We start from the raw sequence: 13882 nt of genomic DNA on the forward strand, positions 1-13882 counted from the left end.
CTGATCTGGTCTGAATGCAGCCTAAAGGTCTTTGCCAAAATTTTGGGCCCTCTGTGAAGACATTTCCAGTACCCACCTGGATCAGACGTATTTTTAGAGGCCGGTAAAATATGGAAACACGCTTGCGTATCCCTGAGAATTTTCAACAAGACGTGAACATATGAAGGGAAAATCTTTAGACCTGAATATTGATCAATGTAGGAGTTTCTCTTAAAACTGCCAGCAACCTGCTGGAATTTTACTGACTTACTGATGCACTAATAGCGACTTTCACACTCTAATACCCACTTTCACACACTTAATACCCACTCTCACACTCTAATACCCACTCTCACACTCTAATACCCACAATCACACACTAATACCCACTCTCACACTAATACCCACTCTCACACTCTAATACCCACTCTCACACTCTAATACCCACAATCACGCTCTAATACCCACTTTCACACACTTAATACCCACTCTCACACTCTAATACCCACTCTCACACTCTAATACCCACTCTCACACTCTAATACCCACTCTCACACTCTAATACCCACAATCACACACTAATACCCACTTTCACACACTTAATACCCACACTCATATCCACTATGAAACACTAATACCCACTTTCACACACTAATACTCTCTATCATACACAAATACCCAATATATACATATATATCCACATAAATATCCACTATCAAACACTAATACCCACTTTTAGAATCATAATCAGAACCCACTTTTAGAATCAGAATCAGAATTTTATGCACTTTCTCACACTATTGCCCAATATCATACACTAATACCCACTCTCACATACTAATATCCACTATCATACACTTAATACCCACTTTCACACACTAATACCCACTCTCACGATCTAATATCCTCTATCACACACTAATACCCATTGTCATCCACTCCTTCCTGGTTTCCTTTACTGTCGCCCACCGCCACTCATAATCAGTCTTGTGCAAACACCTGCATGATTAATTAATGCCTTCTTATCGATTAGCAGAGTAGCACTGAGGTAATCATGGGAGTTTTTGTGTATTCTTTGTGCTTCTATGAAGGGCCACTTCATTGGTGGGTTTCATAGGGTCAGGCCTCAGGGGTAGTGTAACTTATACAGTTAGCTGACATTGAAGGGACAAGGGAATCTAGAAGCTACATACTCAGGTAACTTGTGGTGTGATTTAAAAAAAAAATTTACTTCATGAATTAGAGTGCCCTCCATATGGAGCAGGATGTAGTACAGGCCTAAGAGAGTGTAATCGGGGACGATGCTGAGTACCTAGTGATCTCTATGGGTCACAGACTTCAAGCAGTCATTGCATGCAAAGGATATGGGACTAAACCTGACTCCTTTCATTTACATAGCACTAATATATCCCAAACATTATGGTGCCTTGTATAAAAAGTTCTGTAATTTCTACATGGTGAAACCAAACTGTATAATGAGGTCCTTTAGTAAAAGCTGAGCATCTGCACATTAACCATGTGTGGAATGTTTGATTATTCATGGAAAATTATGAAGTGCAGAGCCAAATCAAGAAAAAAAATTTAAAAATCTTTGTCTCTAACATTTTGCAGTACTATTGTAATTGAGCTATGGGCAGTTCCAGTTTTGGGAACCATCGCCTTTGACCATTAATGGGCAAAAACCTACATGTATTTGGTCATCAAAATGACTGCAAGGCTGCTTTGAAGTCCTTGGCAGAAGGGGGTGTGTGTCAGCAACGGTGTGCCAGGGTAGCACAGAGGTTGGGGAACTGGACGTGCGATTCAAAGGCTGTGGGTTCGACTGTCAGCCAGAGTGCTGTCCCTTGAGAATGGCACTTAAACTGAGTCACTTCAGTAAAGTCCCACTGCTGTAAATGGATTGTAGAAAAAAATTAGATCTGTGTGAATCGCCCTGAATTAAGACGAATGTTGTCGAATGTCTGAATGGTGTGGATAGGCTAGCTCCTCAAAGCACTGATCCTGGTTCAGCTTTTAAATAAAAAAAGATGGGGCATTGGAGTTGGTGTTAGAAGTGGTCCCAGGCCTATCCCTGGAGGGACTGTTCACCCAAGGAATCTTATCGATGGAGTAATTTTATTTATTCATTTATTAATCTTTCTTTGAATTTTTGATTTTTATTTATTTTTTGCTCACTCTATCATTTTTAAGGTAGCCCATCGGCTCAGCTGCTTGAGAATAAACTCTCCCGTGTGTTATTCGGAGTCGTTTCGAACATGCACAGGTGGGCTCATGCATAAGTGATGATCTGAAGCCTGAGTTTGTGCGTTGTATTGAACTGGATAAGGTTAGGCTGTTACTGCACTTTGAGTTAGTTATTGTTGAACTCCCATAAGCATGCACTGATATTGTGCTCTTCCCTAAGGAGTCTTATGCCGCTTTTCCACCGCATGGTACCGGCTCAACTCGACTCGATTCTACTCTACTTTTTTGGTTTTCCATTAGGCAAAAGTTGTGGATAGTACCTGGTACCTGGTACTTTTTTTTGGTATCACCTCCGTCGAGGTTCCAAGCGAGCTGGGGTGATACCAAAAGGGGACGTGAAAACATTGCAGACCACTGATTGGTCAGAGAGAATCGTCACTAGGTTAGCTTACCCTCTTGCGTCGCCTTTTATGCTAATGAGCAGCCAGAGTGGTCTCGTCATCTGAGCTCTGATGTAGGATTTCCCAAACTCTCCTGTTTTTTTCAGCAGTCTTTTGTCTTGCTGCCTTCAGCCTCTTCTGAAACAAAATTTGTCTCCTTGCTTTACATTACATTACATTACAGGCATTTAGCAGACGCTCTTATCCAGAGCGACGTACAACAAGTGCATTAGTTCAAGGTGCAGAGGTGCAAAAGAAACACACTAGAGTGAAGTAAAGATCGTAGTGCCAGAAGTGACCACATAGATCAGGACTCCAACCCTGTAGGGTAACCTGTTCAGCAAACAAACAAACAATCCTGCCAAGTACAAACTAGCACTGAAATCACATTTGCCTAATCAGAATCAGACAAAAACAATCCTGCCAAATAAAAACTAACGTGATCGTATTAGCCTAACTAGGTACATTGAGCTAAACTATAGGCTAGGGAGGGGTGGGGAGAGGTGCAGCCTGAAGAGATGAGTCTTTAGTCTGTGTTTGAAGGTAGTCAGATTCTCTGCTGTTCTGACCGCCACGGGGAGGTCATTCCACCAGCGAGGGGCCAGGACAGACAGCAGACGGGAGCGGGAAGTACAGACACGAAGAGGGGGAGGTGCCAAGCGTCCAGAGGTGGCAGAACGGAGAGGTCTGGCTAGTGTGTAGGGTCTGATGATCCTCTGGATGTATCCTGGTGCTGACCCCTTAGCTGCCTGGTATGCAAGCACCAAGGTCTTAAATTTGATGTGACAAACCGAGAATCAAGAACACCATCCCTTCAATATCCTCCATTGTTCCTGTGTGTGTCGCGTTGAAGATGACATCAGGGCAGTTTCATGCGGCATCGCTATGACGACCAGCTACATTGACAGGGGGTACTATCTGCGGTGGAAAACAAAGTACCTGGTACCAAAAGCGAGTAGAGTCGCGTTGAGCCGGTACCATGTGGTGGAAAAGCGGCTTTAATGTGCCAGGTGATGTACAAACTGCGACTGCTTTCACAAACTCCTGTTACGGTTAGTCCGTTTCTCAGCAATGGAGGGAACTGCGTCCATCTAAAGATAAATAGGGAGAGAGAGGGCCCCGTTTCCCTGTGCCTAAAGGTCTCCCATGAGAAAACGGTGGAATGAGTGTCAGTTGGGGGCTGAATAGAGGTGTAACTGCGTGCGATCGGTTTTTCCCTGAGCGATGGTCCGTACTGAAACTCAGAAAATGCTGAGGGCTTCTTTTAAAAACTCGAGCATATCTGACGTGACTCCAACGAAGTGATAGCCAACTTGTATAGTGTCCGTAAAGTTTACCTCGCTGGAGATCTTCAATGGTTGTCCTCTTTGTATTTGGGATTTGGCACTCTTTCAAATTGACTCACATTCCCTCTCTCCCTGTCTCCCCCTCCTCCCGCCCACCCCCTCTCTCTGGGACAGGAAGCACGCCCTGAACTGCCACAGAATGAAGCCTGCCCTCTTCAGCGTCCTGTGCGAGATCAAGGAGAAAACAGGTGAGCCTCAGTCTGCCGATAGCTTCTGTCCCGAGTCCTCTGAACCAAATGAGCTTCTGTCCTGAGTCCTCTGAGCCAAATGTGCTACTGTCCTGAGTCCTCTGAGCCAAATGAGCTTCTGTCCTGAGTCCTCTGAGCCAAATGTGCTACTGTCCCGAGTCCTCTGAGCCAAATGAGCTTCTGTCCTGAGTCCTCTGAGCCAAATAGTTGCCTGACTCTGTGCCTGTCGAGTCCTCTGAGCCAAATGTGCTACTGTCCCGAGTCCTCTGAGCCAAATGAGTGTCTGAGTCCTGTCGAGTCCTCTGAGCAAATGAGTTCTTCTGGTCCTGAGTCAAATGTGCTACTGTCTCGAGTCCTCTGAGCCAAATGAGCTTCTGTCCTGAGTCCTTTGAGCCAAATGTGCTTCTGTCCTGGGTCCTCTGAGCCAAATGTGCTACTGTCCGGAGTCCTCTGAGCAAACTGCTTTGTCGTCTTAGCAGTGTTCTCCTGGTCCTCTGAGCCAATTGTGCTACTGTCATGAGTCCTCTGAGCCAAATGTGCTACTGTCCTGGGTCAAATGTGCTACTGTCCGGAGTCCTCTGAGCCAAATGTGCTGCTTTCCAGAGTCCTCTGAGCCAAATGTGCTACTGTCCTGATTTTCTCGCTGTGAACCAGAGAAACTCAGAGATCCAGTATCTCCCATGGTTTACTGATACATTTGCTGCTTCCGAATGCAGAATGACTGGTGAAAAAGACTAGCTGTCATTCAAAGGGCCTTTTGAGCTTTTTAGACACCCATTTATGACAGGCAAATTATTGTGGCCTGTGTGTGTGTATGTTAGGGAGGTGTAGTACAGGTGTGGTATGTGTTAATTAGGTGTAGTACCGGTGCAGTCTGTGTATTAGGTAGGTGTAGTGCAGGTGTAGTGTGTGTGTTAGGTTGGTGTAGTGCAGGTGTGTGTTGGTAGTTACTAGGTTAGTGTGTATGCAGGTTAGGTGTGTTGTGGTACAGTGGTGTTGTGTGTGTTAGGTCGGTGTAGTGCAGGTGTAGTGTATGTGTGCTAGGTCAGTGTAGTGCAGGTGTAGTGTGTGTGTTAGGTCGGTGTAGTGCAGGTGTAGTGTGTGTGGGTTGGGTAGGTGTACAGTAGGTTTTTGTGTGTGTGTGTTTAGTCGGTGTAGTGCAGGTGTAGCGTGTGTGTGTTGGGTAGGTGTACAGTAGGTGTTTGTGTGTGTGGTAGGTAGGTGTAGTGTGTGTGTGTTGGGTAGATATACAATAGGTGCTTGTGTATGTGTGTTAGGTCGGTGTAGTGCAGGTGTAGTGTGTGTGTGTTGGGTAGGTGTACAGTAGGTGTTTGTGTGTGTGTGGTAGGTAGGTGTAGTGCAGGTGTAGGGTGTGTGTGTTGGGTAGATGTACAGTAGGTGTTTGTGTGTGTGTGGTAGGTAGGTGTAGTGTGTGTGTGTTGGGTAGATATACAGTAGGTGCTTGTGTATGTGTGTTAGGTCGGTGTAGTGCAGGTGTAGGGTGTGTGTACTGTTGGTGATTTTGCAGTAGCATGGGTGGGTTCTGGCTCGGTCAGACCCCAGTTTACAGGCACCTCCTGCTCCCACCATCGTTTTTTACTCATTTGCTCGTGTCACCTTGCCTTCTCTTTTACACACACACTCCTGCTGTCCTCCCCTTTTCTTTCTCTCTCTGCCCCCTTTCTTTTTGTTTCTCTCTATATCTCTCTCTCTGCCTCACTGACACACACAGAGTGTAAGAGGAATCCATTTCTGGCGGTCACGGCGACCTGTCAATCACCTCCTCTTGCTTACCCCCTATTGGCAGAGAGCAAAGGGGAGGCTGAAAGGAGGGGGGGGGGTCCTGTTGCCTGGGCAACCAGCTGTCTTATTTACCTAATATCCTCCTGGTGCTGTGAGACCAGACTCCAGCTTGCGTGCTTGTGTGCTTGCGTGTGTGTGTGTGTGTGAGAGTGCGTGCGTGCGCGCGCAATACGCTCACCTCTAGGCATGCACATATGCAACACACACACACTGTGAGAGCAGCACTGAGAGAGTGGAATGCAGTTTCTCCCTCTCCTTCTCTTTCTCCCCCCCTCGCTCTCTCTCTCCCTCTCTCTCTGACTCTCTCTCTCTCCCTCCCTCTCTCTCTCTCTGGCTCTTGAAAGAGGAGACGTGTTCTGAACTCTGTGCTTTGATATGGTAATGTGTGCTGGGGGAGGGGAGCGAGAATTCCTCAGTGTGCAGTTTGGCGGATTGTTTTCATTGTTAAGGAAAATGTTCTGCCTTCTCTCTCTCTCTCTCACCAGCTCTTTCTCCCTTTTCTCACTTTCAACATAACCTTTTTTTAGGGTGGGGTTGTGGAATTTCAGTGTGCGTTGGATTCTTTTGTGGAATTTTAAAAAATAACTAAAAATGCAGGATATACTGAAAGGGAAAGTTGAAAAAAGCACTATTCTCTCCTCTCTCTCTCTTTCTGTCTCTCTCTCTCTCCCTCCCTCTCTCCACCCCCCTCGCCCCCCTGCAGTTCCCCCGTGACCCCCCCACTCCCCCGTCTCTCCCACTCTGGTCTATGCTAGTTCACAGTAAAAATAGCTCTATTGGCATGACAAAGATATTCTAGTTTTGTCAAGATGTGTACAGTTGAGCAAATGTTGACCCTCTCTGTCTCCGTCAGGCTGCGTGTCGCCCTTTCTCCTTTGTCGTTTTGTCTATCTTTCCTTTTCCTTCCTGCCCTTTTCTGTCTGTATCTCTGTGTCCGGTCCCTTCACATCCTACTCTTTTCCTCTTCCTCTGTCTGTCTGTCTCTCTTTTTTCTTTCTCTCAGTTTTCAGTCTCACCATTTCTCTTCCTCTTTTTTCTCTCTGTTCTGTTCCTCTTTTCTTTCTTTACATTACATTACATTACAGGCATTTGGCAGACGCTCTTATCCAGAGCGACGTACAACAAAGTGTATAACCATAACCAGGAACAAGTATGACGAAACCCCTAGAGAGAAGTACCGGTCCAAGTGCAGGGAACAACCGCATAGTTCAACTTGGACCCTGGAGGTTAAACTGATTAACACTAACAACGAGAACGGCAACAACGCGATCTATGGAAAAAATACAAGTAGTCGTTAAGACAGTTAATGCACCTAAATCACCTACGAAACAGCTGCCTAGTTACAACCCTAAGCATAGTCATTTACAGGGGGGTAGGGAGGGATGGGGAGAGGTGCAGCCTGAAGAGGTGAGTCTTCAGTCGTCGTTTGAAAATTTGTGTTTTTTTATTTCTCGTTTCTCTCTCTGCATTTCTCTTCTCTGGCACGGGGTTTATACTGTGCTCCTGTTGTTTCTTTAGTTCCCTGTGGCATCCGCCTGCTCTCGTCCAAACCGGAGGATCAGTGCTGCTGGTCCCAGATCAGTGTTTTCTGCCAGTGAATTGTGAAGTCAGATTATCAGGTCCAGAGCCTGTTGTTATGCTGTGTCACACTGGCTTAATTGAGCCGTTGCTCAGCCCAGTTGGAAACATTTAATTATCCGTTTTTATTAGTTTTTAGCTAAAGTTGCTCATAAATTTTGAGAGGCCTTGGAAATGACTTATTTATGAGCTGGTGCTGGAAAGGAACAGGGAAAGAAGGGTGGAGGTGCAGGCAGTGAGGGGGTGGGGGGGCAGGCAGATTTTTTTTTGGATGCAAGGACGTGAAGGGTGCAAAAGGGGTGTGTGTGGGTGCGTGCGTGCGTGTATGTGTCTGCCTGTGTGTGTGTATGTGTTTGCATGTGTGTTCTTGTGGGGATGTCTAAATATTGGAAGCCTCCAGTCCAGTTTAATACAACCAGGTTGACTATATTGAAGAGCGACAATTTTAAGTTAACTTGAGCTGATGTTAAAGGGCATATTCAAATTTTTTCTCCTGTTCACCATAAACATTGCCCAACAGTCTAGATTTCTGCAGACAAGCATGCCAGAGGGTTACACACCAGAGCACAAGTAGCCATGTTGACAGTCATGGCTGTTACCATTTATTTAAATATGATATTTGTACAATCCACACATAGTCCAAAACGGGAAAATTTGCTTGTTAACGTGCGCCATACTCAAATTGGTCTTTGGTGAACAAAAGTCAAACCCTTGGTTTGAATTTGCTAGGGAATGTAGTTGGCCTTATTGAGCGCACGTCTGATCTACGTACACATTAGAGAAAGTGCTGGGTAGGAGCTGTTGATTCAGCTGTGGGAATGAGGCTGCGTTGAGGACAGAGCGTTCGCGTACTCTTTTATTCAGTCCCTTGGATAAGTACTCGGACGGCTTGGTAACTCGCTGTGAATTAAGGAAAGCACAGTCTGAGTTGTGGCCACTCATCCATATTCAAGAGAATAGTTAAAAGAACGAATACCCTGCATAAATTAGTTAGCCTAATAATGTCAGCGGGTGACCTTTTCCCGCCTGAACCCGTTAGCGAATGTGGCGCTCTGACAGACGAGCGATTGTGGCTCACAGGAACTTGAGCCGTTTCAAGCAGCACCAGAAACGATTGGTCACTGGAACACTCGCTGGGGCTGCACTGGTGTCTGCACTACAGCGTGAGGGGCGTTTTGGCGGGACTGCTTTACAGGAGCGTATACTGTATACGAGCAGAACAGGAGCCGTCCAATCAGCAGCTGCCTGGAGCTTTGGTGGTACCCAGAACGAGTCTCTGATTTATTCCACTGGACTCACATGTTCATAATGTGTGTGGATGAGCAGACACCAACTCCTACATACACACGTCTACACACACACGTATGCACATATACGCACACACACACACTCACACACATGCACTCACATATACACACGCATACAGACACACACACATGTACACACACACACTCACACACATATAGACACACACGCATGCACATATGCATGCACTCCACATGCACGCACACACACACACACATGCATGCAAGAAAGCATGTGAGTGACGATATTTCTACACTCACACTCCTTTCTGTCCAGATATTAGCATGTTGCGATATTCCTGTGTGTGCATACTTGTGTTTTTATCTTAAAGAGAAGGAACAAGTCAGCAAGGGAGTGATGGCATGAAAGAGAGAGAAAGGGCGCAAGAGAGGGCAGAAGAAAGATAAAAGGTAAGTGAGAGGAGGGAGAGAGAGGGAGAAATGGAGAGAAAGAGAGAGGGAGAGCCCTGATTGATGAGGCTGCAGGAGGCACAGTAATTACCCTGTCCATTTCCCTACCCTGGATTGGCAGACAGCTGATATCTTCCAGACCTCTGGCCCTGACACTCCTCCCCCCTCCCCCCAACACAAGCTCTCTGACTGGGGGAGCGCAATCACCCGCCGCCCCTGCTCCGGCCTAGCCTGGTGTGGGCCAGGCTTTTAAATGCATTTATTTATTTATTTGTGAAATTGAGCCTTCGCGTGGAAAGTGAGGCACATTGTTACTGCAGCGACGCAGAAAATCTTCTGCTTCTCTCGTTATTGCTGTTCTGAGAGGAAAAACAGCTCGTAGTGTGTGTAAAACTGTTGAGTTTTAACAGTTTGCATTTATTCAACTCACCATTTCAATTAATAATGTGCATTGGATCGAAAGATATTCCACTGTCATGGTTCTGATTTCAGTGGTAAAGAACACAGCCCATTCCCACTTATGGGCAGATCTGGAATGGAAAATCCCAGAATCCATTCATTCCGTGATGTCACTTATCCAGGCAGTTGGATAAGTGAAATCATATGCTGTCACTTCCTGTTGGTAGGTTTTTCTTTTTTTGTGGCAGTGCTCAGGAATACCTTTGAACACTATTATTTTGTAATTGCCATTTTCATATTATTGTACAAGTAATGGTACAAGTGCATCATTTGCTCTGGTCCTGAATTGATAAACCACTTGAAGTGCATTTGTACTAGTGCATTTTAGCATGTACAGTTAGATCATCACAAAGCTCTCAAAGTGTGGTTTTTGTTAGCAGTTGGAAATACTGTGAACCCCTCCATGGCCAATTATGGGTGGGTGCAGGAACAGAAAAAACAGTTACAGAGTGGCTCATTCTATTAAACCTCCACCCCACAGTCTGGTATCTGTTCAGGCTCTGTTCCAGTGTGTGGATGGGCCCCATGGTCTGGTATCTGTTAAGGCTCTGTTCCAGTGTGTGGATGGGCCCCATGGTCTGGTATCTGTTAAGGCTCTGTTCCAGTGTGTGGATGAGCCCCAGCCTGGTATCTGTTAAGGCTCTTTTCCAGTGTGTAGATGGTCCCCATGGTCTGGTATCTGTTAAGACTCTGTTCCAGTGTGTGGATGGGCCTAACGATCTGGTATCTGTTAAGGCTCTGTTCCAGCGTGTGGATGAGCCCCACTGTCCGGTATCTGCTAAGGCTCCGTTCCAGTGTGTGGATGGGGTTATTGTATGTCACAAAGAGTTAGAACAAGGCATTAGAATAAAAAAATACAATATTTTCAATCACTATTTGTATTCATTGAAAAGCGCTTTAATTTGGAACAGCCCTGGGATTTCTTGGAGAAGTACTGGGATTTAATGCATGATAAGGCAAATATTTTGTTTTACAAATCAGAAATTACAGAGCGTTTTTGGGTGTTATTTCGCCCTGGAATCTTTCTATGGGGAGACTGAGAAACCTTCATTTCAGCCATTTCTTGCTCAAGTCAGTCTGTGAAAGCCTCACTTTAATTTATTACTGACTAATTATTACCCGGGGCTTGCTTTATTATAAGATCAGTCACAGAGCCCAGTGATTGGGCCAGGTTCCTGTCAGTCATTAATGCGCTTTTGTCTGTATAGACATTTGAATGGTGTTGTTGGAAGGTTTGTCCTCTCCAGTGAGCAAAAAGTGGACAAAATGCTCATTCAGTTTTGGAGAATTTTTTCTATTTTTTTCTCCCTGTTCTTTTCATTACCTTTCCTTTGTCATATTCTCCTTTTCTCTCTCTTATTCTCACACTCCTTTGCTCACTTTTACTCTCTTTTGCTTTGCTCTTGTTTTTTTGCTCGCTCTCTCTTTTTTCTTTCTCTCTCTCTCACTCTGTCTCCCTCTGGGCCAGCATGTTGTCGTTAAGGAAGACCCCATCTCCTTAATTAAAACTATGTAAATGTGGCCTCTGTTGGATTGTTTGTGTGTGTGTGTGTGTGTGTGTGTGTGTGTGTGAGCGAGAGAGAGAGAGGGAGCACAAGTGAGAGAGAGAAGGAGGGGGGTGGCGTCGGTTGGTGCTCTGAGAGCCCAAACTCATAATCCAGACTAATTAAGGATTAATTAAAACTAATGGGAGCTGGCTCTACATCCACTCTCTCTCCCCAACTGTTCTGCTCTCTCCTCAGACCTGGGACCCTGCCAACAAGGAAAGGCAATCAAAACAATCCCCCATAACCCACACACACACACACACACACACAAACACAGAACACGTACACACACACTCACACTCACTGAAGTCGCTACACATTGAAATTCTGTTCTACCATTCATACCGTATTTTAATCTGCTCAAACGAATAACCTTGTCTTTGTAACAGACTACTATGTTTCACATATTTAAAATGAACAACAGCCCCAGTTTTTAAAGTTGTGATTAAGTGAGCCAGAGCTTCTCAGCCTGAAAAGACCTGGATAAATACACTTCTACACTCAACATTACCACGTACCTAACAAAAAAAAAGACTTTTGAAAACAGGCTGTCAAATTAAAAGGTAGAGTAGGCTTACTCTGTGGATAATGTATTGAAAGTAACAGGTTCTCTCTCTCTCTCCATGCCTGACTTGCTGGGCATCTGTCCTAAAAGCGAGTGGCATTTGACCTGCGTTCTTAAAAAAACTTGAAAGGTCTGCAGTTACAGTGACAATGCAGAAAGTAGACAGGAGGTAGAACATCGCCACATAGCGGCACAGCTACCAAGAAACATACAGGCCGGACAGAAGCCACTCACTCAGCTTTTTCGATGTGTGACTGAGTGAGTGAATGAATGAGTGAGTGAGTGACTTAGTGAGTGGGTGGGTGACAGGTCCCAGGGTTCAGAGCTGGAGAGTGTGGAGCCATGAGTCCTCCACAGTCCCAGGGTTCAGAGCTGGAGAGTGTGGAGCCATGAGTCCTCCACAGTCCCAGGGTTCAGAGCTGGAGAGTGTGGAGCCATGAGTCCTCCACAGTCCCAGGATTCAGAGCTGGAGAGTGTGGAGTCATGAGTCCTCCACAGTCCCAGGATTCAGAGCTGGGGAGTGTGAAGCCATGAGTCCTCCACAGTCCCAGGGTTCAGAGCTGGAGAATGTGGAGTCATGAGTCCTCCACAATCCCAGGATTCTGCAAATAGCACTGGGGGGCACTTCATACCCCTTTCATGGGCCGTGCGATCCTCGGTCCAGTTCCTCCACAGGAAACGACGTCGACCTCCGTCTTCACTCTGATTGGGCAGTGCCGGCCCCGTCCAAGGTCTGGAGGTGTTGGGCAGGTTGTTGGCTAACTGACCTCATAGTGCCACCCAGACCCTCAAATGGGATGCTAAGCGGAACCAAAGCAGGTATATTTACTGTCAGGGTGTGAATTGTGCTGTCCACTGCCTTAGCCTCACACTACAGCCAGATGTGCAGAGTGCGCTTTTGTGAAATCGCCTGTGCTGTAGTGTAGTTAAGCGTGCTCAGAGTTTATGCTTTAATGAACTGTACTATGTCCTACTGCCGTGAACATGTGATGGATTTTATTGTTGTTAACTACTGTACTGCTATGCTGAAGGGAACAAAAATTGTGGACAGAGCTTATGGAAATTAGTGGACAGTACTCTTAGCATATATTGTTGTAACCTGAAGAACAGGGCAGTAGGTGTGTACTGTAGTAAACTATAGAACGCAGCTATTGGTGTGTACTGTAGTTGACTGTAGAACAGGGCCAAAGCTGTGTGCTATAGTAGACTGTACAACAGGGCAGTAAGTGTGTACTATAGTATACTGTAGAACACGGCTGTTGGTGTGTACTGTAGTAGACTGTAGAACAGGGCCAAAGCTGTGTACTATAGTAGACTGTAGAACAGGGCAGTTGGCGTGTACTATAGTAGACTTTAGAACAGGGCAGTAAGTGTGTACTATTGTATACTGTAGAACAGGGCAGTAAGTGTGTACTATAGTGTACTGTAGAACAGGGCAGTAAGTGTGTACTGTAGAACAGGGCAGTAAGTGTGTACTATAGTAGACTGTAGAACAGGGCAGTAAGTGTGTTCTATAGTATACTGTAGAACAGGACAGTAGGTGTGTACTATAGTATACTGTAGAAAAGGGCAGTGAGTGTGTACTACAGTAGGCTGTAGAACAGGGCAGTAAGTGTGTACTATAGTATACTGTAGAACAGGGCAGTATGTGTGTACTATAGTAGACTGTAGAACAGGGCAGTAGGTGTGTACTATAGTAAACTGTTGAACTGGGCAGGTGGTGTGTACTATTGTAAACTGTAGAATAAGGTAGTAGGTGTGTACTATAGTAAACTATGTACAGGGCAGTATGTGTGTACTATAGTAAACTGTAGAACAGGGCAGTAAGTGTGTACTATAGTCTACTGTAGGACAGGGCAATATGTGTGTACTATAGTAAACTGTTGAACTGGGCAGGTGGTGTGTACTATAGTAGAGTGTAGAACAGGGCAGAAGGTGTGTACTATAGTATACTGTAGAACAGGGCAATATGTACGTACTATAGTAAACTGTAGAACAGGGCTGTAGGTGTGTACTATAGTAAACTGTTGAACTGGGCAGGTGGTGTGTACTATAGTAAACTGTGGAACAGGGCAGTA

At 45.5% G+C, this 13882-nt stretch overlaps 1 protein-coding gene across 3 annotated transcripts in view; it reads left to right on the forward strand.

Moving 5' to 3' along the window:
• Positions 1-13882, forward strand: part of LOC135248535 (pre-B-cell leukemia transcription factor 1-like) — a 47415-nt gene that overhangs the window by 15631 nt on the left and 17902 nt on the right. For all 3 annotated transcript variants that reach the window (XM_064323304.1, XM_064323303.1, XM_064323305.1), the window contains one exon: positions 4064-4137. In XM_064323304.1, the coding sequence (XP_064179374.1) occupies positions 4064-4137 (74 nt within the window). The remainder of the gene's footprint in view (positions 1-4063; positions 4138-13882) is intronic.

This window comes from Anguilla rostrata, chromosome 2 (assembly GCF_018555375.3).
Source record: "Anguilla rostrata isolate EN2019 chromosome 2, ASM1855537v3, whole genome shotgun sequence".
NCBI classification, from domain to species: Eukaryota; Metazoa; Chordata; class Actinopteri; order Anguilliformes; family Anguillidae; genus Anguilla; species Anguilla rostrata.